This window comes from Notamacropus eugenii, chromosome 7 (genome assembly GCF_028372415.1).
Source record: "Notamacropus eugenii isolate mMacEug1 chromosome 7, mMacEug1.pri_v2, whole genome shotgun sequence".
In the NCBI taxonomy this organism is placed as follows: domain Eukaryota; kingdom Metazoa; phylum Chordata; class Mammalia; order Diprotodontia; family Macropodidae; genus Notamacropus; species Notamacropus eugenii.
Genome location: NC_092878.1, coordinates 15,722,281 through 15,748,801, shown reverse-complemented (window position 1 = coordinate 15,748,801; position 26,521 = coordinate 15,722,281). Strand labels below are relative to the sequence as shown.

The 26,521-nt window shown below is 36.1% G+C and overlaps 2 protein-coding genes across 2 annotated transcripts; both read right to left on the bottom strand.

Annotated features, from left to right (window-relative positions):
• Window positions 1–2,392: 2,392 nt before the first annotated feature.
• Window positions 2,393–6,268, bottom strand: LOC140513535 (olfactory receptor 4K13-like). The gene is made up of 2 exons (XM_072623279.1): window positions 6,260–6,268; window positions 2,393–3,325 (listed from the first exon to the last, which is right to left on the bottom strand). Exons 1-2 carry the CDS (start codon window positions 6,266–6,268, stop codon window positions 2,393–2,395), a joined length of 942 nt encoding a protein of 313 aa, XP_072479380.1.
• Window positions 6,269–12,378: 6,110 nt separating this feature from the next.
• On the bottom strand, window positions 12,379–13,320 carry LOC140513584 (olfactory receptor 4K13-like). Its single transcript, XM_072623370.1, has one exon. It carries the CDS (start codon window positions 13,318–13,320, stop codon window positions 12,379–12,381), a length of 942 nt encoding a protein of 313 aa, XP_072479471.1.
• Between the last annotated feature and the right edge of the window lie 13,201 nt (window positions 13,321–26,521).

Below are 26,521 nucleotides of genomic sequence, written 5' to 3'. Positions count from 1 at the left end.
TTTGCAAAATGCTTCCTTTGCCACACTTTGCAATACAGACAGATTGCCCTTGTTACCATTATTCACATAAGACATTCTATTTCCCAAACCTATATTTTTATGCTGGCTATCTCCCTCTCCTAAAACACATTCTTTACTCATTTCCAACTTTAAAAGTAATTTGTTTCCTGAAGAATTTGCTCAAGTGCTACCCTCTAACTAAATCCGTTCAACAACCTCCCTTAAGAAAAACTATTATCTCCTACATTACATTCTATTTTGCATATGAATAATGCATACATGTAATCTCCAACATAAAATAAGCTTTTCCGGATGCCCCTTAATTCTAATGCCTTTCCTCAGGTAATTTTTTCATATATATTATGTATATAGCTTGGGTGCACATAATTATTTGCATATTATCTTTCCCGTTGTATTGATGACTCTTTAAAAAGAAATACTGTATTTTCCCATTCTTTGAGGTCCTAGAGCTTTGTAGAGTATCAGCTATGTAGTAGGTGCGTTTGAATATTTACTGAGTATAAACTGACCCCACTGTCTTCCTACTCTGATGACCCTGACCTCCATGTTGTTCCTTGACAAAGACATGAATTTTAATTGGTTTTCACTGATTCCTGCAATTTTGTCCCACCTCTTCATCCTCTTCAGCCTTCCTTTAAGTCTCACTTAAATCTCCGCATTCCACAGAAACCCCTTCCTGAGTTCCCTTACTGCTCTTATCTTCCCTATTATATACTGTCCAATATATAATTTATGTATTGTGCTTAGACATAGTTGTTTATATAATGTCGACATACTTTTGTGATTTTGTGATTGTCTTAAGAGTAGTAACTCTTAAAAATACTTTATCACCAGTGCTTAAAGCAAAGTCCCTGATACATAGTCAGTACTTAATAAATGCTTGTTGGATTGATTTCAGATGTTCATAGACATGTGCATTACTGCAAACATTGTGGAAACTCTTTTGGAATTATGCAAAGTGGCTAAAATGTCCATGCTTTTTGATCTAGAGATTTCGTGTGCTAGGTGTGTGCCCTCAGTGAAGCATTGAACAAAAAGAGACTCCATATGTGTACACCATTATATTATACCAATATTTATTTTGATGTTGTTCTAGCACAGAGTCATACTCAAAATTCAAGCCCATTGACAGGGGAATGGCTAAACAAATTGTGATGCATAACCAAGTATTAATGTGCCATAAGAAATAATTATCTTTGTGACTAAACAAAAATATGGTAAGATACCTAGGAATGAATGTAAAGTGAAATAAGTAAGAGCCAGGAAAAGAATGACAACCATGTTAAGGGAAGAGACAATAACAAACAAATGAAGCTGGTTATTGAGAATATTTTTTAATTGATTGGTCCAAAAGAAGAGATATGTGAAAACACATCCTGCCTCACTTTTGTTTGGTTGGAGAGGTATTGTAAATTACAGATAATATCAGAAGTTTTTAAATGTGATGATGTTATCCTTTTCTTCCTTTCAAAAACCATTTCTGGTTTCAAATGATAACCCTGTAGGAAGGTATAGGGGGAAAATATAGGAGAAAAATTTAGACAATGTAACAGCCAAAGATATGAATAAAAACTATCTGAAAAATAAAGATTCATTGATAGCTACAAAATTTCACTTTCCATAGATACTCAATGATTATTTTAGATTGCGTTTCCCATTTTCAATTGGCTAATAACATCATGCACTGTAGAAAGAACAGAAAAGCTGTTCCAGTGGTTGATTTTTTGAATTACATAGGATTTTTAATTCTTTCATAATTATATGTGTATATGTGTCTGTGTTCCATATCAATGTGTGCTTGCAATTGTATGCAACAATGTACATTATAAATCAGGGGTCTGGTTTTTACTCAGTTGCTCTTTGTAAATGTATAAAACCATCCTTGCTCCTAGCATCTGAACTCTTTTTAGGCATTCATGGAGAATCTGGTAAACTCCATTTCTGAATTTAGTATCTGAATCATTCCACAATTCAAACATTTCTCCAAACTGATTATTAAACTAAAATGAAGCAATGTTTCAGGTAATATCAAAAGATCAGAGGACTGGAGAATGGAAGAAATTAGAAAAATCAATAAGATGTAGGCATAATTTTCTATAGAAATATTCCTGAAGTCTTCTATGATTTATGATTTTGAGAATTTGATTAAATTTAAGTTATGAAGTTCTCCAAATTAAGCAAAATTTTCAGATGCAAAGAGGCAGGCAGAAAAACAAACAAAAACCATTTCTGGCATATTATTTAAACACTCTTTTGATAATAAAACGAATTTTTTATTTGTAAAGTCTATGCTAACAAATATTAACAGAAAAATTGATCATTCTGAGAGTTATCATATAGAGTGACAATAAAAATTTGGTAATCATATCATTTAGAAGGCTGGATTGGAACTGATGTGTCGGCTTCTCAGTCGAATCACGGCTGCTTTCATCTCCTGATTCCTCAAGCAATATATAATTGGATTCAGGAGAGGAGTGATAACTGAGTAAAAAACTGAAAAAAATTTGTCTAATGAATAACTACTAACTGGCCAAGCATAGATTAAGATGACTGGTCCAAAGAAAAGAGTTACTACAGTGATATGAGCAGTCAGTGTAGACAGAGCCTTGTATAGCCCACCAGAGGAACGATGTTGGACAGTGACTAATATTACAGTATAGGATATGAGCAAAAGAACGAATGAGATCAAGGAAAGCAGCCCACTGTCAGCAATGACAAGCAGCTCCAGGACATAGGTGTCGGTGCAGGCAAGTTTCAACACTAGGGGGAGATCACAAAAAACATCATCAATCACATTGGGGCCACAAAAGGGCAGACTCACCATAAAGGCCATTTGACTCATAGTGTGCACAAAACCAACCGTCCATGATAGCAACACACTTCCTAGCAGAATTCGAGGGTTCATGATAGTTGTATAGTGGAGGGGTTTACATATGGCAATGTATCTATCAACAGCCATCACGATGAGAAGAGTCATCTCACTACCTCCCAAGAGATGAGCTAGAAACATTTGAGCCATGCAGCCCCACAAAGAAATCGTTTTTTTCTCCCTGAAGAAGTCTATGATCATCTTAGGGACAGTAACAGTGGAAAGAGTCATGTCAAGAAATGATAGGTTGGCCAGTAGAAAGTACATGGGAGTCGAGTTCAAGTGGGAGTCAAGAGTAACTATAAGTATAATGAGACAGTTTCCAGCCAAGATTGATGTATAGGCAAGGAAGAAGATCAAAAAAAAGAAAATTTCAAGACCCCAAGAATTGGTGAGTCCTAACAAAATGAATTCACTTATCATAGAGTTATTCATCTTCACCTACTTGATGTACTTTGAGCATCCAGAAGCTCTCTGTAGGGAAGACAATCTGAAAAGAATCACAATTTTAGGTGAGTGTTCTTGTGTATATAAACAATAAAAATAAATCGCATATCAAAAACAGATGAATCAAAATGCTAAAACATCTTTTAAACACTTTGGGGCAAGTTATTTAATCTCTATCAACTTCTTTCCTCAGATATATCCACAGTAATCATTCATAAAACTCAGAGAGTTGTCATGAAAGTGCCTATCAATAAAGGAGTCACGACTTTACTGAAGACGTGAATGTAACAGGTTAGCGTGAGAGATATATAGGAAGTTTCAAGGTCTACTGTAAATATGTTCTAGGTGAGGATATGTGTCTATGACAAAGGATGCAAATTTTATTTAAAGCATTAAACAGACATTGTTACACTGATCAAGAGGAACTAACAGTTCACAGACAAGAATGACTAGTGTGATTTGGAGAACCTGAAGAATCAGGCTACTGAAATGATCACTATGTATTCAATAAACATTTTCTGATGAGAACAAAGTGTTACCAGGAGAAAGAAAAAAATCCTGACTTAAGAAGTAACTCCAAATAATTTCTGATTTTCTTCCTAATGAAATGCCTCCATTTTTATTGGTTTCAATTGAGGCTTGATATGGGAAGTTCAATAAATGTAAAGAAAGTTATATTTTCTCTATTCATAAGGAACACCTAGTATTCTCTTGCATTCCCACTTTAACTTTAAGATTTTCCCTTACATTGTTTTTAAAAATCTTTTGTCCTGTGTGTTACCCTAAAGCATTGATTTGCTCTATCCCTAATATCTTGCAAGTTCCTGTTTGTTCTAACTCCCTGATATTCCTATACTCTTCCTCCTGTTCTCCACTCACACAGCTATTTAATAATTCAGATCGTTATCACCGTTGACCTTGATAAATACTTGTTGAACTGAATTGAATTACTTTGTAATCTTCTAAAATAGGTAAATTCATTTACTTATTCAGGGCAATATCATTCAAACTACCAAAGAACTGGTTTCTACAGCTACAAAAATTAAACTGGAAGAACAAAAGATTCAGAATATCAAGGGGATTAATGAAAAGAAATCCTAGGGAAGTTGGTCTATCCTTACCAGATATCAAATTATATCATAAGGTAGCAATCAGCAACACCACTCGTTACTGGTTAAAAAATAGAGGGGTAGATTAGTGGAATAGGCTAGCTACTCAAGGCACAGTAGTCAATAAGTATGGAAGTCTATGGTAGAAGGATCCCACCTTCTGGGGTAAGAACTCACATTATAAAGTTCAAAATGGATAATTTTGATTACATTAAATTGAAAGATTTTGCACAAGCAAACCCAATGCAACCAAGATTCGTAGGGATACAGAAAACTGGGAATTTTTTTTTTTTTTTGCAAATAGTGTCTGTGATAAAGGTCTAATTTCTAAAATGTATGAAGATCTGAGTCAAATGTACAAGAATGCAAGTCATCCTCCAATTGATAAACGGTCGAGCAGTTTTCAGAGAAAGAAATTAAAGCTATATGTAGTTATACGAAAAAAATGCTCTAAATCACTATTGATTAGAGAGAGGGAAATCAAAAAAACTCTGAGGTACCATATCACACCTATCAGATTGGCTAACATGACAAAAACGCAAGATGATAAATATTGGAGAAGATGTGGGAGTGTTGCAACACTAATTCATTGCTGATGGAGCTATGAGCTAACCCAACCATTCTGGAAAGAAATTTGGAACTATGTCCAAAGGGCTGCAAAAATGTGCATACCCTTTGACCCAGCAGTATTACTTCTAGGACTGTATCCAAAAGAGATCATAAAAATGGGAAAGGGACTCACACGTACAAAAATATGTATAGCAGCACTCTTTGTGCTGGCCAAGGACGGGAAATTGAGGGGAAGCCCATCAATTGGGCAATGGCTGAACAAGTAGTGGCATATGAATCTAATGGAATACTATTGTGCTGTAAGAAACGCTGAATGGTCAGACTTTAGAAAAAACCTGGAAAGACTTATATGAACTGATGCTGAGTGAAATGAGCAGAACCAGGAGAACGCTGTACCCAGTAACTGCCACAGTGTGCTAGAAATGTTTCTGATAGACATAACTCTTCACAGCAAAGCAAGGACCTAAAATATTCCCAAAGAACTTTTGAGGCAAAATGCCATCCACGTCCAGAGAAAGAACTATAGAATTGGAACACAAAATGAAGCAGACCAGTTTCTCTTGTGTTATGTTTTGTTTTGGTTTGATTTTTCTCATGGTTTCTCCCATTCATTTTAATTTTTCTATGGAACATGACTAATGTGAAAATGTGCTTATTAAGATTGCATGTGTAGAATCCATATAAGATTTCATGCTGTCTTGGAGAGGAAGGGGGGAGGAAGGGGGAGAAATTTTCACACTTACGGGAGTGATTGTAGAATACTGAAAACAGATAAAATAATAAAAAAAGAAAATATGAAAACATAGCAAATTGTGATCAGTTTGTAAGAACAATTGATTGACATTACAGAAGATAAAAATTTCAGCAAAAATCTTTATATAATTGGTAGATGGAGTTGAAGAATGAGTACCATTATTTAGTAAATATAAACAAAGGTACATTTTTTTTCATTTAAGTCTGTGTATCTTTGTGGGGCTTTTTCTTTCAGCTCAGACAACCAGAATGCAATTAAAAATAATTTTGAAATAAAAAAGCTGTCATTGATATTAATCATTCCCAGCTGTAATCTACTCTTCCTACAGCTAGCAAAAAAAAAAAAAATCTTCCTAAGTAATAAGAAATGTAATGAAGGTACCATGACTAAATGCACTCCATCAACTTCTTATTTCAATGTGAATAAAATGTTTCATGTACATGATGTTTGTGTATTGCAGGCTTATTTTTCCAGGGTCCTCTCAAGTGCTAGCTCCATTCTCTCCCATGGCCTCAATTATGAACACTATGCCGATACATTCCAAATCTATTTATCCACACACTGTCTCTATTCTGAACTCCAATTCTATGTTTCTTTCTGAAAACTTGCTAAATTTACCAGAATAATATGCCAAGTATTTAAAACTCAAATTCTCCATATATCTATATATGGACCTGGTATCAAATTCTATCACTTCTATTCCTGTTCCAGGTGATGAATTTCAGGTAAAATCAGAATATATTACATAAGCAACTAGTGTATTCTATGTGCTATATTACATAGTGAGTTGTTGCAAAGGTGAAGAACAATGAAACCCCTTCCTATAAGCATTCTAGATGCTAGAGCAGAGGAAAAGGCCAAGATACATGGTCACAGCACCTAGAAAAATGATTCTCTACTCCCTAATCTCCTCCTGAATAGCTTGCTTCTATGTTTTAACTCATGTTGTTTTCAATGCTTGAAATACCTTTCACTTAAATTCCCTATTGTTATTGCTTATAAGTAAGTATTGATTTACAGTGGATAGAGAGGTGGGCATGGAATTAAGAAAACCTCCATTCAAATCTAACCTTTTACAATTACTTGCTGGGTCACCTCCGTGGAGACTGACAAGAGTTGGTTCAGTGTACATTTTTTTCTGGTCATTTAACCTCTATTTGCCTCAGAATCTTCAACTATACAATGGGGATAATACCACTATCTACCTTGCAGGCTTATTGAGAGGATAAAATAAGGTCATATTTCTCAAATGCCTAGAACAGACTATGTGCTATGTACATGCTTAGTTCTCTATTTTTCCGCCATGTTATATCCTCTATTTCCCAGAATGAAAACCTCTATGCTGATTTTTACTTTCCTTCCTCATCTTTATCCTTCTTCCCCCTGTCCCAGTTCAAAAATTCGCAAATTCCAGGTGTTTCTATGTCCCCATTATCATTCCAATATCAATTACTCCTCTCCACCTAGCTCTTAACTTAATTCAGACCCTCAGGACCATTGCCCTTGAGGAATATATATTAATTTAATTGAAAGAAATAAAAATGGACTATTTAAATGGACATATAAAATGTGTATTCTACTCTTTCCCATATCTTTTTTAGTCTTCACATACTTGTCAAAACGATCTTCATAATGATAGGGACAGGTCATTCCATGGCCTCATGTCCTCTAGTTTCTTAATATTACATGTAGAATTTTTGCAAACTTTGAAGCATGACATCAAAGGTCATTCATATAGATTATATTGTAGCTAACAGGGACAGTTATCTCTGTACTGATACCATTTCTCCCTCTTCTGTCTCTGAGTATTTATAGACTATCTTCCATGTCTTGATTATATTCATTTATCACTACTCCTTTTTCAAATCTGCTCCCATACATCATTGATTTATTTCTATTTACATCTTATTCTCCCACATTTTTTACTTATTGTGCTGAACACTATTCACTTGAATCATATTTGTGCACACGAGAGGCAGCATATTGGAGTAGAATGGGAACTATATGTGCTTTACAAAATTAATGTTGCCTCTCATAATCTTAATATGTGAGTGACCATGGTCAAATTTTACTACTGTTTTGCGTTTTGTATCGGAAAAGTGGGAATAATTATAGTTGTACAAATAAATATTGCATATAAAACTCGTGGCAAACCTAAATACAATACACAGTCTGCATAATTTTTATTTTTGTGCCCTCAATGTCAATAATTGTGTCAAGAATATAAAATGAGGCTAATAAATACTTGCGGAATTGAACAGTCACTTGGTAAATGGATCAGGAAAATGAATGGTAAACACATTAGATCTCCTGATTTTATGGTCCCTGGAAAGAGTCACTCAGGTGTTGACTAAGAATAACCCATTCTTCTTAAAATCACATTATTGAAGTAAACTTGAAATAGACATCTAAAACCATCTAGGGGAATCCTCTCTTTTCGATGAGAAAATAGGTCTGGGAAGTTTAAATCATATTCACCCTTCAGTGGAGTGTAGATTTTTTTTTCTATTTAATTAAAAATCTATATATAAATCTGTTAGGTGTTTATTACACAAAAATCCCGGTAGATTAGCATTGGTTATTCAACCTACCAGCTCTAGGGAAAGAGGGGGCACCTAAGTGGTGCTGTGGATAGAGCACCAGTGCAGGAGCCAGGAGAACCTGAGTTCAAATCTCACCTTAGATACTAGACACTCACTAGCTGTGTGACCTTGGGCAAGTTACTTAACCTCAGTTGCCTCATCCTGGGTCATCTCCAGTCTGCCTGATGAATATCTGGTCACTGGATTCAGATGGCTCTGGAGGAGAAGTGAGGCTGGTGACCTGCACAAGCCTCCCTCACTCAAAAACAAAGAAGTCAAGTGCAAGCATTGTCATCATTTCTCTGATGGCATGGTCTTCTTTGGCAAAGAAGAAAGAACACACACTCTAGGTAAAGACCTCAAAGAGATATAAACAGATGGAGAGTTTTTTCCTCTTGGTTCTTTTCCTCTCACTTTAGGGACATAACTTTATATACAGTGCCAGACAAGGAAAATAATTACGGGAAAAACTTTTATGTAACAATGAACTAGAAATCATAACAGCAAATTCCCCTGGGATTTATTAGAGAATCATAGTCTTTCCCCTAAGCTACATAAGAAAGACTAGATCCTTGGTCATTAAAATATTTGGTGAATTTTACGAAAGAAGAGAAATTATGCATCTGAATCTGCTTCACAAAATATTCTCCTGTGAATCACACAGAAGATGAGAAAGACCACTGATATCGAATTGAGTAACAGCCTGAGTGTATATGTCCCTAATAGATTTATCTCCTTCTTATCTCTCTGCTATTATGTGTCTTCTTCTCAAATACCTTTTTAAAGTTCAAATGCAGGGTCCTAATGCAGGCCTAAAAAGCCAGTGAACATCAATGAATTTCCAGAACAGCAATAAGTACACAGAAAGTATCAAGCAATTCATACTTGTAAAGTGTTTCTTTTCAAGAAATAAAACCATTTTGACCTTATACACTTAACTATTATTACCTTCATTTATTCTGTCTACTTTGCATGTATTTTCACATATATGTGTTGTCCTTCTGATAAAAGGAATCTTTTTGGATGTCCCTCAATTATAGTAACTTTCATCAGATAATCCTTTCTAATTTATCCTGTAGATAGCTTGCATGTAATAGGTGTTTGTGTATCGTCTCTCCCATTTGATTGGGGATTCTCTAAAAGCAGATTCTCCTAGGATGTGGGAGAATTGGAACACTAATTCATTGTTGGTAGAGCGGTGAGCTGATCCAACCACTCTGGAGAGCAATTTGGAACTATGCCCAAAGGGCTACAAAAATATGCATACCCTTTGACCTAGCCATATCGCTTCTAGGACTGTATCCCCAAGAGACCGTAAAAATGGGAAAGGGTCTCATATGCATAAGAATATTTATAACAGCACTCTTTGCAGGGGCCAAAAACTGGAAATCAAGGGGATCCCCATCAATTGGTGAATGGCTGAATGAATTATGGTATATGAATGTAATGGAATACTATTTTGCTATAAAAAATGAACAAGAAGATTTCAGAGAAGCCTGGAAAGACTTATATGATCTGATGCTGAGTGAAAGGAGCAGAACCAGGAGAACAGCCACGACCACAGTATGTGAGTTTTTTTTTTCCTGGTATTCTTGGAACTTCATTGCAGTGCAAGGACTCAAAAAAAATTCCCAATGGTCTTCTAAGTTAAAATGCCTCCCACATCCAGAGAAATAACTATGGAATTCAGTCACAGAATGGAGCAGATCATTTTCTTTTGTGTTACATTTTGGTTTGTTATATGATTCCTCCCATTTATTTCAATTCTTCTACACAGCATGACTATAGTGAAAATGCATTTAATAGGAATGTATGTGTAGAACCCATATAAAATTGTATACAGTCTCAGTAAGGGAGGGGGGAGGTAGAGTGGAAGGAGGGGGAAAAATCTAAGTTATATGGTAATGATTGTAGAACACTGAAAATAAATAAAATTAACAAAAAAAGAATTTAAAAAGTAGACTCTCCTTTACCTTTTGAGAGTGTTATCAGTGCTTATCACAATCCCCAGCATGTAGCAGGCACTTAAAAATCTTTATTGACTATTAAACAAGCCTATTGCCTTTCATGTACTCTAGAATATAGTCATGCTGGCCTCCTTACTGTTATTTGAAAAGACACTCCATTTCTCATCTTTACGAATTTTCACTAGTTATGTAGCATTCTTGGAACGTTTTCCCTTCTCATTACCCTTTACTAGTTTTCCTGGTTTCTTTTGAGTCTCATCTAAAGCTCCATATTAAAAACAAAAATTCTTTCCTGAGTTCCCTTAATGCTAATGCTCTCCTTCTCATAATACCTTCAATATATACTTAATACAAAGTGTTTACCCATAATTGTCTGTAAGTTGTGTCCACATTTTTCAGTGAGCTCCTTGAAAATAGTAACTGTTTAGACCATATTCCAGGTCATCAACATTGAACAAAGGGCTTAATAAATGCTTAATGTTTTGATACATTGATGGAAATGTGTGTTACTGTAAATATTGTGGAAACCATTTTGTAACTACGGAATCAAAATGACTAAAATGCCCATGCCTGATGATCCAGAGATTTCGTTGCTATGAAAATACTCTCAGAATGGCACTGACCAAAAAGAAACTCCATATATGTGTACAGCAATGTACTTATAATCATATTTTAGTTTTTGTTGACATAATAAAGAACTGCAACCAAAGTATTTGCCTACTGACTGGGGAATGGCCAAATAAATTTAGATGCATGAGTGTAATGGAACAAAATGTGTCATTAAAAACAGTGACTTTGGTGACCTTGATCGAAATATGGAAAGACATTCCAGAATTGATGCAAAGTGAAATATAATGAGTGAGGAAAATGGAAACAACAATAACCATCAAATAAATAAAACTGAATGCTTTGAAATTAAAAAAAAAAAAACCCAACACAATTTGTCCCAAAGAAGACCTTTGAGAAGACGTATCTATCAGCTTTTAAAGGGAATCAGCAGGGAAGGTTGGGGTTAACCAAAGTTTAACCTTATAGATGGCTACATAATTTTTCAGTGTTTTGATTGTTTTCTCTCCCTTTTTCAAAAAATTCCTTGTTTTAAGTAAGAAGTGTAAAAAAATAATGATTAGAATACAAAAATAAATCTAATCAAAGCAAAAACAAAAGAAAAGAATAAAATATATTTTAATATACAAAGACTTGTTGATTAAAAAATTATTTTTAGCTTTCTACATGCAAAATTACCATATAGACTGAATTTTTGCAATCTCAATTAGCTGTAATGACATCATGCACTGCACAAAAAAATGCCCAGAGAGCTACTTCAAAGGATTTTTAATACCTAAGATTTTTGTTTCTTTTGTAATAGTTTGTTTGTGTTTCTGTGTATGTATGTGTGTTTCATGTAAACAGGTTCTTGTCATTTTGTGCAATGTGTCCACTCTTATGGTGATGAGACATAGTCATGCCCTTTGCTCGGGTAAGCATAACTGCCTTATTAACACTACAACCTATGTTGTATAACATGAATCGGTGGCACAGTTATAACTCAATTATTCTTTTTAAATGCATTTAGCTACTCCTGGTAGCAGCACCTAAATATATATTTTGACATTCATGAAGAATTTGGAAAACTTTACTCTGAGACTAAGTCTTTAAAGCATTCAACTTTTCAAGACTTTCCCTCAGTACCCCATCTCATCTTTTATCAAGCTCAAACTGAGCTTAATTTCAAATAATAGCAAAAGATCATAGGAACAAGGAACAGAAAATATTTTTAAAAGAATCTACTTAGAGATAATTTTCTATACAGATCTTTTCTGAAATTTCTAATTTTTAATTCAAAGATTGAGTTAAATTCCAGTTATGAGGGTCTCAAACTTAAGGGAAAGACAGGGATACAAGAAATACACATAAATCTATTTCTAGAATATTATTTAAAAATTACTTTGAAAATAAGATCATTTTAATTTTTAAAATATGCATACACATATATAGATAATTGGTTATTTTAAGAAATATTTTCTCATGTAAAATAAAAAATAAACTTCATCATCATTTAGAAGTGTGTGTTAGAGCAGACGTGTCGACTTCTGAGTCGATTCATGGCTGCTTTCATCTCCTTATTTCTTAAGCTATAGATAATTGGATTCAGTAGAGGAGTAACAACTGAGTAAAACACTGAAAGAAATTTATCTAATGAATAACTATTAACTGGCCAAGCATATATTAAGATTAGGGATCCAAAGAAAAGAATTACCACTGTGATATGAGCAGACAGTGTAGACAGAGCCTTAGACAGTCCACTAGAGGAGCGATGCCATACAATAACTAATATAACAATATAGGAGACAAGCAAAACAATGAAGGAAAACAGGGAAAGCAGCCCACTGAAAGCAACAACCAGCAGTTCCAGGACATAAGTGTCAGTACAGGCAAGTTTCAACACCAAGGGAAGGTCACAGAAAACATCATCAATCATATTGGGGCCACAGAAGGGCAGACTCACCATAAAGGTCATTTGGCTCATAGTGTGCACAAAACCAACTGTCCATGACAACAGTACACTTCCCACCAGAATTCGATGATTCATGATAGTAGTATAGTGGAGGGGCTTACATATTGCAAGATATCTGTCAACAGCCATTACTATGAGAAGAATCATCTCACTTCCTCCTAAGAGATGAGCCAGAAAAATTTGTGCCATGCAGCCCCAAAAGGAGATGGTTTTCCTCTCTCTGAAGAAGTCTATGATCATCTTAGGGAGAGTTACAATGGAAAGAATTATGTCAAGTAAGGAGAGGTTGGCAAGAAGGAAGTACATGGGAGTCGAGTGCAAGTGGGAGTCAAAAGTCACCATGAGTATAATGAGACAGTTCCCAGCCAAGATGGATATATAGGCAAGGAAGAAAATCACAAAAAAGAAAATCTCAAGTTCCCAAGAATTTGTGAGTCCTAGCAAAATAAATTCATTTATCATAGAGTTGTTCTTCACCTCCATCTGAATGATATACTTCAGACTTCCAGAAGTTATCTGTAGAAAAGACAATCTGAATGAAGTTATAATTCCAAGTGAATATTCTTTAGTGTATTGAAATAGGCAAAGAACATTACACATCAAAATGAGATGATATTGAATGCTAAGAATTTTTTGGTATGCCTTTATGAACGTCATTTAAACTTTTTAAACCTTTTTCCTCAGGAATAAATTGGATTCCATAATAACACACTTCTCAGAACTGTTGTGATTATTAAAGTTTTAGCCCAGTGCGTGATATGTAGTAGAAGTGAAGAAGTGCTTCCTAACTCTCCTTTCTCTTGTTTTTCCATTTTCAACTCTCTGCAAAAATCTACGTTGAATTGAATATTAATAACATGCCCAACTAATGCACATTTTGGTATGATTGATGTAAACTTTGCATCAGATATTATAATTTTCTAGAAACACAGCACTTGGTTATGGTGGATATGAGATTGGTTGGGCCAGGAATTGAAATATACTTAAATTAATTTCTTGGGCATTATTGTCTTGGGTGTTACTCTAAAGCATTGATGAGTAAGTTACTCTCCCTATCTAATTACTTGCAAATTTCTTTTGGTTCTAATTTCTTATATCTTCTTTTTCTGTCTCCATTCATACAACTACCTAATTTAATTCAAAGCGTCATTTCCTTTCGCTTAGATAAATATTTATTGAACTGAAGTCTAGTAGTTTAAAAATCTCCCAACCTATGTAATTGATATTAATCATTCTCAGCTGCAATCTATTCTTCTCACAGCTAATAAAAACAAAACAAAGCAAAACAAAACAAAAAAAATCACTTTCCTGTGTAATAGAATGTGACCAAGTTACCCTGTCTGAATGCACGCCAGTAGCTTACTACTGCAAAGGGAATAAAATGTTTCATTAACGCTGTGTTAACCTATTACAGGTTTATTTTCCAGTGCCCCTCTCTAACGCTAGCTCCGTTCTCTCCTATGACCTCAATTATTCCCGATATGTACATACATAGCTAATCCATTGACTATGTTTATTATGAACTCCAATTCTATATTTCTATCTGGAAATAATCTATCTTTATTTTTTTTTTATTTCTGATTTACTAAATAAAACAAGTGTTTCCTTAAGATGGTGAAACAAAAAAGACTCATGCACATGAAATTGCTAATCTACTACTCTCAATTTGCTATTAATTTCAAATATATAACAAAATTATCATGTAGATTTCTTTTTTCTTCCCTCTCTCCCCAAAGCCATGCTAGATATGGCCACCATTAGGCACGAATACATTCTATACATTCTTCTATCTATCCTTCTTTCTCTGGATGTAGATAACGTCTTTCTTCACATGCCTTGTCTCAAACGATAAAAGAATGATAGAAGAATGATCTTCTAAACATTTGAAATGCAACTTGTCCATGAACATGTCACGTTTCAATTTCCATTTCAGATCAAATCAAAATGCATTACATAAAGCAACTAGTATGTTCTATGTGCTATATTTGATTGTGCAGCTGCAAACATGAAAAACAAAGCCCCTTCCTGTAAGAAATCTAAATGCTAAAGTACAGGAAAAGGGCAAGGTACATGGATAAAACACATACAAAAATGATTCTCTATTTTCTCATCTCCTCCTAAATAGTTTACTTCTGTAATTTTGCTCACATTGTCTTCTCTGCTAAAATACCCTTCACTAAACATCTCTAAGTTTATTGCTTTTAAATAGGCATCTAGATGGCACAGTGAATAACGAGCTGGGTATTGAGTCAAGAAGATCTGAATTCACATCCAGCCTCAGACACTTGCTGGCTATCTCATCATGGGCAAGTCACTTCACCTCTGTTTGCCTCACAATTATCAACTATGCAATGATCATAAAAATGCTACCTTCCTTGTTGAGTATTGGGAGGATCAAATAAAATCAAATGTGTAAAGTGTCCAGAAAAGTGTAGGTGCCACATATATACACACAGAGATCTATATGTATACATACATATATGTATATATACATACATGTCTATATACACATATATAGACATATGTGCATATATGTCTGTTTGTGTGAATATATATGTATACGTGTGTAGATATTTGTGTGTATATATATATTTACATATGTATATACGTGTGTGTATTTATATATGTGTGTGTGTTTATATATATCTTTATATTTGGATGCCCGTTTTTCTATCACTTTCCCCCATATCGTGTGTTGAGATACTCAAAGTGAAAAACACTCTGCAATTTTTGCTTTCCTCCTCTCACCCCCAAGTCTGAGTTAAACATTTTGAAAACTCCAGTTGATTCTATTTTCTGTCATTTTAATATCAATTTCTCCTCTCCACCCAACCCCTAACTTAATTCAGACTGTCATCAACTTTTCCATTTGAGGTGTCTGTTAATTTAATGAAAAAAATAAAAATGGACCATTTAAATTGTCTTATAAGTTATTTATTCTACACATTCCCTTTTTCAGTTCAGTCATCACACTTGCCAAAATAATTTCCCTAAATAATAGAACTAGGGAAGTCATCCCATGACTCAATATCCTCTAACTTTTTCAGGTTGCAAATAGACTAAGGTACAAACTTCACAGGATGGCATTAAAATCATGTATACTATGTTGTAGTTCAAAGGGACAGCTATCACAGTACTCATCTCATTTTGCCCTCTGAATGTTTACTCAGGCTATCACCATTGTACAGATCATACTTACTTATCCTTGCTACGTTTGCAAATCAGTTTCCATGCCACTTATATCACAAATCATTTTGTCATATACCCAAATAAAAGTCACATCATATTTTATTGTTCTATACTTTATCCTTATCATGTTATACAGTCTATACTAGCACCATCAAAAGTATCATGCTGTAGCAATAAGACCACATTAAGTACCATCTATTAAAAATAATTTGAGCCTGTATGTCTTTTATTAATTTATTGATCATGGTCAAGTTACTTAACAATAATTTTTTATTTTGCGCGTGTAATATGGTAATATTAATGCCTATATTGCCTGCTTCATAGTACAAAGAAAGTCTTGGCAAGTCTTAAAACAAAATATAGATAGTCACTATTATTACTAGCAATATTATTGTTGTTGCTTACAGTAGCCCTGCACTCTATGGTGGTTAACTCTTCTATGCCACATAATTTCATATCATTTTCACTTTCATTCTATACCATATACTTTCTTGCACCAGTGCCATGGATAGTGTCAAGAACATAGAATCAGCTCAGTAAATGCTTTCAGAATTAAACACAAATTTGCTGATTCAAATGGGAAAATTATTGATAACCACATCAAATCTCCTGAATCTATCGTAGAATAGAACCTGGGAATAGTCACTGAGGTGCTAGCTAAAAATTACTCCAACATCATAAAATCATGGTCATAGATCACTGAAACCACCTAGTATCACATACTTCTTTTACAGATGAGGAAGTTGACACCTGGAGAAATTGTCACATTCTTCACTTCAGTGGAAACAATACATCTTTTCAATTCAGTTGCCCAACCTATATAAAATTTGTTGGGCTGTTATTGCATAGCAATCCCAGTACATTAGTACGTCATTTAATCTATCAGTTTCAGAGAAAGATCTCAGGGAGCAGTCTCTTCAAAGAAATGCGAAAACGTTGGAATTTTGACTCAGTTTTTTCCTGTGGCTTCAGGTAGAGACATTTATATGCACTTTCAGGAAGGAAGAAAAAAAGAATACTGGAAACATCTTTCTGTAACAAGACACATCAAATCAAAAGAGTAAATACCTATGGGAGTAATTAGAGAGCCACCTTTTGTTTGGATGTGTTTTTTGTCTTGTTTTTTCTCTAAACTTCATGAGAAAGATTAACCCCCTGGTAAATTAGATATTAGGTATTAGATATTAGATATTAGGTATTAGATGAATTTTATCCAAGAATAGACTAATTACCATGTGAACCTGCTTTAGAAAATATTCTATATATAAAACGGAAAAAAAGAGCGGAACTGCCAATGTATAGATTAATTTACCAATTTCATATTGCATATATAAATGAGTTTATGATGATGAGTTTCTTTCCGTCCCTATCCCTATGCAATAATTTTCTCCTCTAAAATCTTTTTAAAATCCAAACTGTGTACAGTCTATGTAAGCTTAGCATGTGAGGCACACAAAAGCACAAGAAAACTTACAAGTCAGAGGCAGCTTCAAGATGTCCAGTTATCACTTTGGCAAAATTGGTCTCTCCTTCCAAAAAGGAAAATTCTGTCAAATGTTCAAGTCGTGCGTATTTCATGAAGTTAATGTCATATTCTGCTCCAGGCAAATTCATTATGTCACAACAACTGCAGCCTAATAATATTGTAGGTACCAGATTATTCCTACATCCTTTCTATATCTAAATCCAATCATCCTATGACCAGTGCATCAGAAAGTGAGTTCACTTCAATTCATGCATGAGTTTTGATTTAGACTTCCTCCCTTCAATAACTCATCCATACAGGCAGGGTCCTGAATCAAATCTTGAAATTTTATTTAAGCCTGACAATTTCAGTGTTTTGCCAGTGGGACAACAAGTACTCAGAAGGAGGGAAATATATTTTTAATTATTTTTTTGAATCACTAAAAGTCCAGCTACCCTCCTTTCCACATTTACAAGCACCATATTGAAAAAGGAAGAAAAATTAAATCCCTCTTACAAATAGAGTAAAAATATAGATATCTCAAGAGATATGTGTATGTACATAGATACATAACACACATATATGTACCTACATGTATATATATATGTGTGTGTATTTATGAGTGTGTGCATTATTCCTCAAAAGCAACTTAACCCTGTTTGCCTCAGCTCTTCATCTGTAGAGTGGATTGGAGAAGAAAATAGCAAAACAAAGCAGTATCATTGCCATGAAGAATCAAAATGGGGTCATAAAGGGCCAGACACAACTGAAATGATTGAAAAACAATTTTTTTTTTGCTTTTTGAAGTATGTTATTTGTTTTCAGTGTTCTACAACCACATCCGTATAACTTAGATTTTTCCCCTTACCTCTGCCTCCTTCCCCACTTCCTCCCTACCCCCTCCCTGAAACGGCATGCAATTTTAAATAGGTTCTACACATACACTCCTATTAAATATATTTTCACCTAGTCATGTTGCATCGAAGAATTAAAATGAATGGGAGAAATCATAAAACAAACCAAAACGTAATAAAAAAGAAAATTATCTGCTACATTCTGCAATAGAATTCCATAGTTCTTTCTCTGCATGTGGAAGGCATTTTGCCTTAAGAGACTATTGGGAATTTTTTAAGTCCTTGCATTGCAATGAAGTTCTAAATCCACCATAAAAATTCCTCTCGCATTGGGGCTGTTGCTGTGTATAAAGTTCTCCTGCTTCTGCTCCTTTCGCTCAGATTCAGTTCATATAAGCTTTTTCAGGCTTCTTCTAAGTCATCCTGTTCATCTTTTCTTACAGCACAATAGTATTCTATTACACTCATATGCCACAATTTATTTACCCATTCTCCAACTGAGGGGCATTCCCTTGATTCCGAGTTTTAGGTGGCCACAAATAGTGTTGCTATAAATATTTTTGTAGATGTGGGAACCTTTCCTATTTTTATGATTTCTTGGGGATACAGTCCTACAAGTGGTATTGCGAAGTCAAAGCACATTTTTGTAGCCCTTTGGGTATAGTTCCAAATTGCCCTGCAGAATGATTGGATCAGGTCACAGCTCCACCAACGATGAATTAGTATTCCAACTCTCCCACATCTTTTCCAATATTTGTCATCAGCCTGTTTTGTCATGTTAACCAATCTGATAGGCATAATGTGGTATCTCAGAGTTGTTTTGTTTTTCCATCTCTCCAATCAATTCTGATTTAAAGCATTTTTTCATGTGACTATAGACAGCTTTGATTTATTGCTTGGCTTTTGAAGTGGATCTCTGGTTCTGTGCACAGGGGCCTGTCCCACAGGTCTTGTGCTTAGAACTTGAGGCTTTGTGTATTGTGACCTCTGGCTCTTTCAGATAGAAGCTAGAATGTTGGAGCTTACCTAATCCTGAGATGGTTGGTGTTCCAGTGCAGAGACCAGGTGAAGTCTTTCTGAGATTCCCCAGAGTTAACCTGGAGGTCCCTGCGTGAGGTGTGTGGGACTAGTCATGTGGACACAGTAAGATATTATCTCCTGAGCTAAAGCACATGCAGGCTCAGTGGTGGTGAATCTCTATCTGTGCTAGTATCTTGCTGATTACCCTGGCTGTGATAAGGCACCTGTGGGGTCCTGGTGTTGGTGCTTACAGACTCCACTCTCCTAGGGATAAAGATCTTCTCAGAGTTTGCTGAGGTTGGGCTGTCTTAGAGAGTTGTAATTCTGTACTGGTCCCCTTCATACACAGAAAGGGCCCCACTCTTTGTGATTTTCCCAGCCTTTCCAGCTCAGAGGCTGTTTACCCCTTTGGCAAATCATAGTACTTCAGAACTTTTCCTGGGGAAATATTATCTTGGTTTTTCAAGGTCAACAAGGGGAGGAGGAGAGCATTTATAGATCACTCCCCCATCTGGGCTCCAGGAAGTTCAAGTGGGTGCCTTAGAGACATTTAATCTGTGAGCTGATACCCTCAGAACAGCTGCTGCTGTTAGCTGGAGTTCTCCACTTCTCTCTCACTCAGTTCCACTGGTCTCCCATCCTGAGCTGATATGTTTGAGAACCTGCATGGATGAAGCTGCTTCCAAACACCCAGTCATACCTTCTTGGCTTTTCTAGGATAGGTACTCAATGGTAAAGCCTGTGAGCTGTGGGTTCCGAGTTCTTTCAGCCCCAGGCAACAGATCCTTCCCTGCAACCTTCCAGGCTATCCTGGACTGTAAGTCTGCCACACTTTGTCTGCTAGTGGATTCTACCACTCTAAAATTTGTTCAGATTCTCTTTTTAGAGGTATCTAAATGAGTTTGTCCTAGAGTTAGATGAGTACTTTGTCTCGTATTTCTAAAGTGCTTAGAACAGAGTAGGTGCTAAATATGTTTAGTTCTCCATTTACTTCCCCCATGTTATATCTTCAACTACCCATAATATAAAACTCTATACTGATTTTTACTTTCTTTCACCATCTTATAACCCCCTCTCCCATTCTCAGATAAAAAACTTGGAAATTCCAGGTGCTTCCATGTTCCTTGTGTTATTCCAATATTAATTGCTCCTCTCCAACCAGCTCTTAACTTAATTCTGACTCTCATCACCTTTCCCCTTAAGAAATGTTCATTAGTTTAATTTAAAGAAATAAAAATGGACTGTGGGTGAGCCAAGATGGCAGAGTAGAAAGACATACATACCCAGGGTCTCCCTACACAGCCCATAAAATACCTGTAGAGAGGGACTCTCAACAAATTCTGGAGCAGCAGAAGTGGAGAACAACAGAGTGGAGGAGATTTCCAGCCCAGGGTGATCTGAAAGGCATCCGGGAAACGTCTGTGGCACTGGACGCAGAGCAGAGCCCAGCCCAGCCCAGCCTTAGCCACACAGCGTGGCTCACAAACAGCCCTTGGGAGTGGAATCTCCAGTAGTGGAATCCCCAGTTCCAGCAGCCCTGCCCATCCAGCTTATCTGAAAATCAGCCCCCAGTGCTGACTTGATAGAACTGGAGGCCAGGTGGCTGTGGAGAGGTGACTGCTAAAATTCTAGGCACAAAAATCCCTCTCAGCATCCAGACCAGTACACGCTTGATTGTGCCACCTTGGAGGAACTGAGATCTTACAGATTCCCAGAGTACACCCTACTTTTAACAAAGGACCCAAAAGTCAAGTAACTGGTTGGGAAAGTGCCCAAAAAAGGACAAAAAAATAAGACTATAGAAGGTTACTTTCTTGGTGAACAGATATCTTCTCCCATCCTCTCAGATGAGGAAGAACAATGCTTGCCATCAGGGAAAGACATAAAAGTGAAGGCTTCTGTAACTCAAACATTCAAAATAAATAGTCAATGGTCTCAGGCCATGGAAGAGCTCAAAAAGGATTTTGAAAATCAAGTAAGACAGATGAAGGAAAAATCAGGAAGAAAAATGAGAAAGATACAAGAAAAGCATGAAAAGAGGGTCAGCACCTTGCTACAGGAAACCCCAAAAAATGCCACCCCAAAAAATGCTGAAGAAAATAACACCTTGAAAAATAGGCTAACTCAAAAAATTAGCAAAAGAGGTTCAAAAAGCCAATGAGAAGAATGCTATAAAAAGCAGAATTAGTCAAATGGAAAAGGAGGTTGAAAAGCTTACTGAAGAAAATAGTTCTTTCAAAATTACAATGGAACAGATGTAGGCTAATGACTTTATGAGAAACCAAGAAAACCGCAAAACAAAACCAAAAGAATGAAAAAATGGAAGATAATGTGAAATATCTCATTGGAAAAACAACTGACCTGGAAAATATGTCCGGGAGAGACAATTTAAAAATTGTGGGACTAGCTGAAAACCTTGATTAAAAAAAGAGCCTAGACATCATCTTTCATGAAATTATCAAGGAAAACTGCCATGATATTCTAGAACCAAGGGGCAAAATAAATATTGAAGGAATCCATCGATCACCTCCTGAAGAGATCCAAAAAGAGAAACTCCTGGGAACATTGTGGTCAAATTCCAGAGTTCCCTGGTCAAGGAGAAAATATTGCAAGCAACTAGAAAGAAACAATTCAAGTATTGTGGAAATACTATCAGGATAACACAAGATCTTGCAGCTTCTACATTAAGGGATTGAAGGGCGTGGAATGTGATATTCCAGAAGTCAAAGGAACTAGGACTAAAACCAAGAATCACCTACCCAGCAAAACTGGTATAATATTTCGGGGGGGAGGGGGAATGGAATTTCAATGAAGTAGAGGATTTTCAAGCATTCTTGATGAAAAGACCAGAGCTGAAAAGAAAATTTAACTTTCAAACACAAGAATCAAGAGAAGCATGGAAAGGTAAATAGCAAAGAGAAATCATAAGGGACTTACTAATGTTGAACTATTTACATTCCTACAGGGAAAGACGATATTTGTAACTCTTGAAACTTTTGTCAGTATCTGGGTAGTTAGTGGGATTACACACACACACACACAGAGAGAGAGCGAGAGAGGGACAGAGAGAGAATGAGAACATATCTTAAAATAATGAAATTAAGCAGTGAGAGAGAAATATATTGGAGGAGAAAGGGAGAAATGGAATGGGGCAAATTATATCTCATGGAAGAGGCAAGTAAAAGACTTTTCAGTGGAAGAAAAAAGGGGGGAAGTGAAAGAAAAAACATGAAGCTTACTCTCATCACATTCGACTAAAGGAAGGAATAAAATGCACACTAATTTTGGTATGAAAACCTATCTTACAATACAGGATAGTGGGGGAGAAGGGGAGAAGCAGGGTGGGGGAGCAGTGGAAGGGAAGGCAGTGGGAGGAGGGAGCATTCTTGGGGAGGGATAGGATCAAAAGGGAGAATAGAAGAAACGGGGTGCAGGACAGGATGGAGGGAAATATAGTTAGTCTTACACAACACAACTGTTATGGAAGTCATTTGCAAAACTGCAGAGATATGGACTATATTAAATTGCTTGCCTTCTCAAAGGGAATGGGTGGGGAGGGGGAGATGAAGAGAAGCTGGAACTCAAAGTTTTAGGAACAACTGTTGAGTATTGTTCTTGCAACTAAGAAATAAGAAATACAAGTAAGGGGGTATAGAAATTTATCTTGCCCTTCAGGACAAAAGAGAAGATGGGAATAAGGGAAGGGAGGGATATTAGAAGGGAGGACAGAATGGTGATAGGGGTAATTAGAATTCTCGGCATTTTGGGGTAGGGGGAGGGGAGAAACGGGGAGAAAATTTGCAACCCAAAATTTTGTGGAAATGAATGTTGAAAACTTAAATAAATAAATAAATTTAAATTAAAAAAATTAAATTAAATCAATAAAAAGAAAGAAACAAAAATGGACAATTCAAATGGAGATATAAGATATTCATTCTACTCTTTCCCATATTTATTCCAATCTTCACACACTTGCCACAAAATCTGCATATATGGTAGGGGCAGGTTATTCCAGGTCCTCATATCCTCTAGTTTCTTCATGTTACAAGTAGAATTTTTGCCAACTTTGAAGCATGGCATCAAATATCATTAATGTATACTATATTGTAGCTAAGATGGAAAGTTAAGTCTGTACTGATTTCATTTTGCCACCTTCTGTCTCTGAGCCACGGAAAAACAATTATGGGAAAAATCTTTATATAATAATGAACTGAAAAACAGAAGACCAAATCCCCATAGGATTTATTACAGAACAATACATTCCACTCAAGCTACATAAGAAAAACTATTTCCATTGTCATTAAGATATTTTATGAATTTCACCAAAGAAGAGAAATTATGCATGTGAACCTGCTTTAAAAAATATTCTTCTGGACATCATACAGACACATGGAAAGATCCCTAACATAGAATTGATTAACAGTTTGAGTGTATATGTCCCTAACAGATTTCTCTCCTTCCTTTCTCTCTGCTGTTATCTGTCTTCTTCTCCAGTATCTTTTTAAAGTTATAATGTAGGAGGGGCAGAGCCAATATGGCAGGGTGGAAAGACGCATTTACTCTAGCTCTTCCCCCACAGCCCAAAAAATACCTGTAAAAAAATGACTCTCAACAAATTCTAGACCAGCAGAAGCCTCAGAACAAGAAAAGAGGTTTCCACCCAAAGGTAACCTGGAAGGCTGACAGGAAAGGTCTATCACACGGAACACTGAGTGGAGCAGAGCCCAACCCTGGCCACACAGCACAGAGAGAAAGAGGACCTGAACAGATCTCCAAGGCAGAATCCCTAGCAGGGATGGTCCCAGATCCATCAACCCACAAGTGACAAAGAAAGCTCCAAAGCTCAGTGTATGAGGGCTTTCAGATCTGGGAGAGAGGGGAACGGGGTTCCCCCAGCACTGGCTCCAGGCAGCAGCAGCAGCAGGAAGCTTGTGGCTACAGGGAAGCACCCTGAATCCATTGTCCAGGAAGCTGAGTAGGGGAGGAGGGGATAAGTAGGATGAGGGGGATTATAGAAGGGAAGGCAAATGGGAGAAAGGAATAACTAGAGGTAAACACTTTTGAGAAGGGGCAAGGTCAAGTAAGAGAATCAAAAAAGGGGGGCAGGGTCCGGTAGAGGGCAATACAGTTAGTATTACATAACATGATTATTATGGAAGTCTTTTGCAAAATGACACATATATGACCTGTATTGAATTGCTCCCCTTCTCAGTGGGGATGAGTAGGGAGGGAGGGAGAAAAGTTGGAATTCAAAGTATTAGAAACAAATGTTGAGAACTATTATTGCATATAACTGAGGAATAAGAAACACAGGTAATGGGGTATAGAAATTTATCTTGCCCTATAAGAAAAGAGAGAAGATGGGGATAAGGGAGGGGTAAGGTGTGATAGAAGGTAGTATACATTGAGAGAAGGGGTAATCAGAATGAAAGGTATTATGGAGCAGGGAGAGGGGAGAGATGGGGAGAAAAATTGGAACTCAATATTTCGTGGAAATGAATGTCTAAATCTAAAAATAAATAAATGAACAAACAAACAAACAAACAAACGAATGAATGAATAAATAAATAAATGCAATGAAAAATTAAATTAAAATACAGGATCTTAACGCAGTCATAACACGTGTAAGCCAGTGAATATCAATGAATTTCCAGCACAGCAGGGAAGCAGAAAACTGAGAAGGAATTTTGCAAATAGTGTCTGTGATAAAGGTCTCATTTCTAAAATATTTAGACAACTGAGTCAAATGTACAAGAATACAAGTCATTCCCCAATTGACAAAAGGTAAAAGGATATGAACACCCAGTTTTCAGAGGAAGGAATTAAAGGTATCTATAGTCATGTGAAGAAATGCTCTAAATCACTCTTCATTAGAGAGATGCAAATCAAATCAATGCTGAGTTACCACATCACACCTATCAGTTGACTAACATGACAAAACAGGAAGACGACAAATATTAGAGAAGATGTGGGAGAGTTGGAAAACTAATTCATTGTTGGTGGAGCTGTCAACTAATCCAATCATTCTGGAGTACAATTTGGAACTGTTCCCAAAGGACTACAAAAATGTGTATACCCTTTGACCCAGCAATAGCGTTTCTAGGGCTGTATCCCCAAGAAATCATAAAAACGGGAAAGAGTCTCACATGTACAAAAAATATTTATAGCAGCTCTCTTCTTGGTGGCCAAAAACTGGAAATTAAGGAGATGTCTATCAAGTGGGGAATGGCTAAATAAATTGTGGTATGTGAATGCAATGTAATAGTATTTTGTTGTAAGAAATGATGAACAGAAAAACTTCAGAGAGACTTAGAAAGACTTATATGAACTGATGAAAGGAGCTGAAACAGGAGAATTTTACACACAGCAACAACCACGGTGTGAGAGGAATTTTTCTGGTACACTTAGTACTTCATTGCAGTGTAAGAACTTAAAAAATTCCCAATGGACTCTTGAGGCAAAATACCTTCTGCATCCTGAGAAAGAAGTATGGAATTTGATCACAGAATGAGGCAGATCATTTACTTTTGTATTATACTTTGTTTTGTTTTATTATTTCTCCCATTCATTTTCATTCGTCTATGCAATATAGCAAAGGTGAAAATATATTTAACAGGAATGTATGTGTAGAACTTATATAAAATTGTATGCCATCTCAGGAAGGGATTGGGAAAGGAGGAGGGGGGAGGGAAAAAATCTAAGATGTATGGAAGTGATTGTAGAACACTGAAAACAAATAAAATATTTAATTAAAAATATTCTCTGGCAGAATGAGAGCAAGTACTTACCTAAGTTTTAGGACAAACTCCTTCAGATCCCTCTAAAAATAGAATCTGAAAAAATTTTAGAGTGGCAGAATACTATAGGAGATAGAGTGTGGAAGATCCGGGACAGAATGGAAGGTCAATGGGAAGGACCTGTTGCACAGGAAGCCCTAGGCAGTCTGAAGCAGAAGCACCACTGTAGGATTCTCAACCATATGAACCCAGGAGGGGAGTCCTTTGGAACTGAGCAAGAGAGAACCACAGATCCCCAGGCAACAGCATCAACTGCTCTTGAGAATATCAGCCCCCAAATTAAATATCTATAAGTCACCTACTTGAACTTCCAGGAGTCAAGATGGTGGAGTGATTGGTAACGATACCCCCCTTTCCCT

What these genes read in the sequence shown, in the direction of transcription:
- LOC140513584 (XM_072623370.1), bottom strand. Translation starts at nt 13,320, where the DNA reads ATGGAGGTGAAGAACAACTCTATGATAAATGAATTTATTTTGCTAGGA.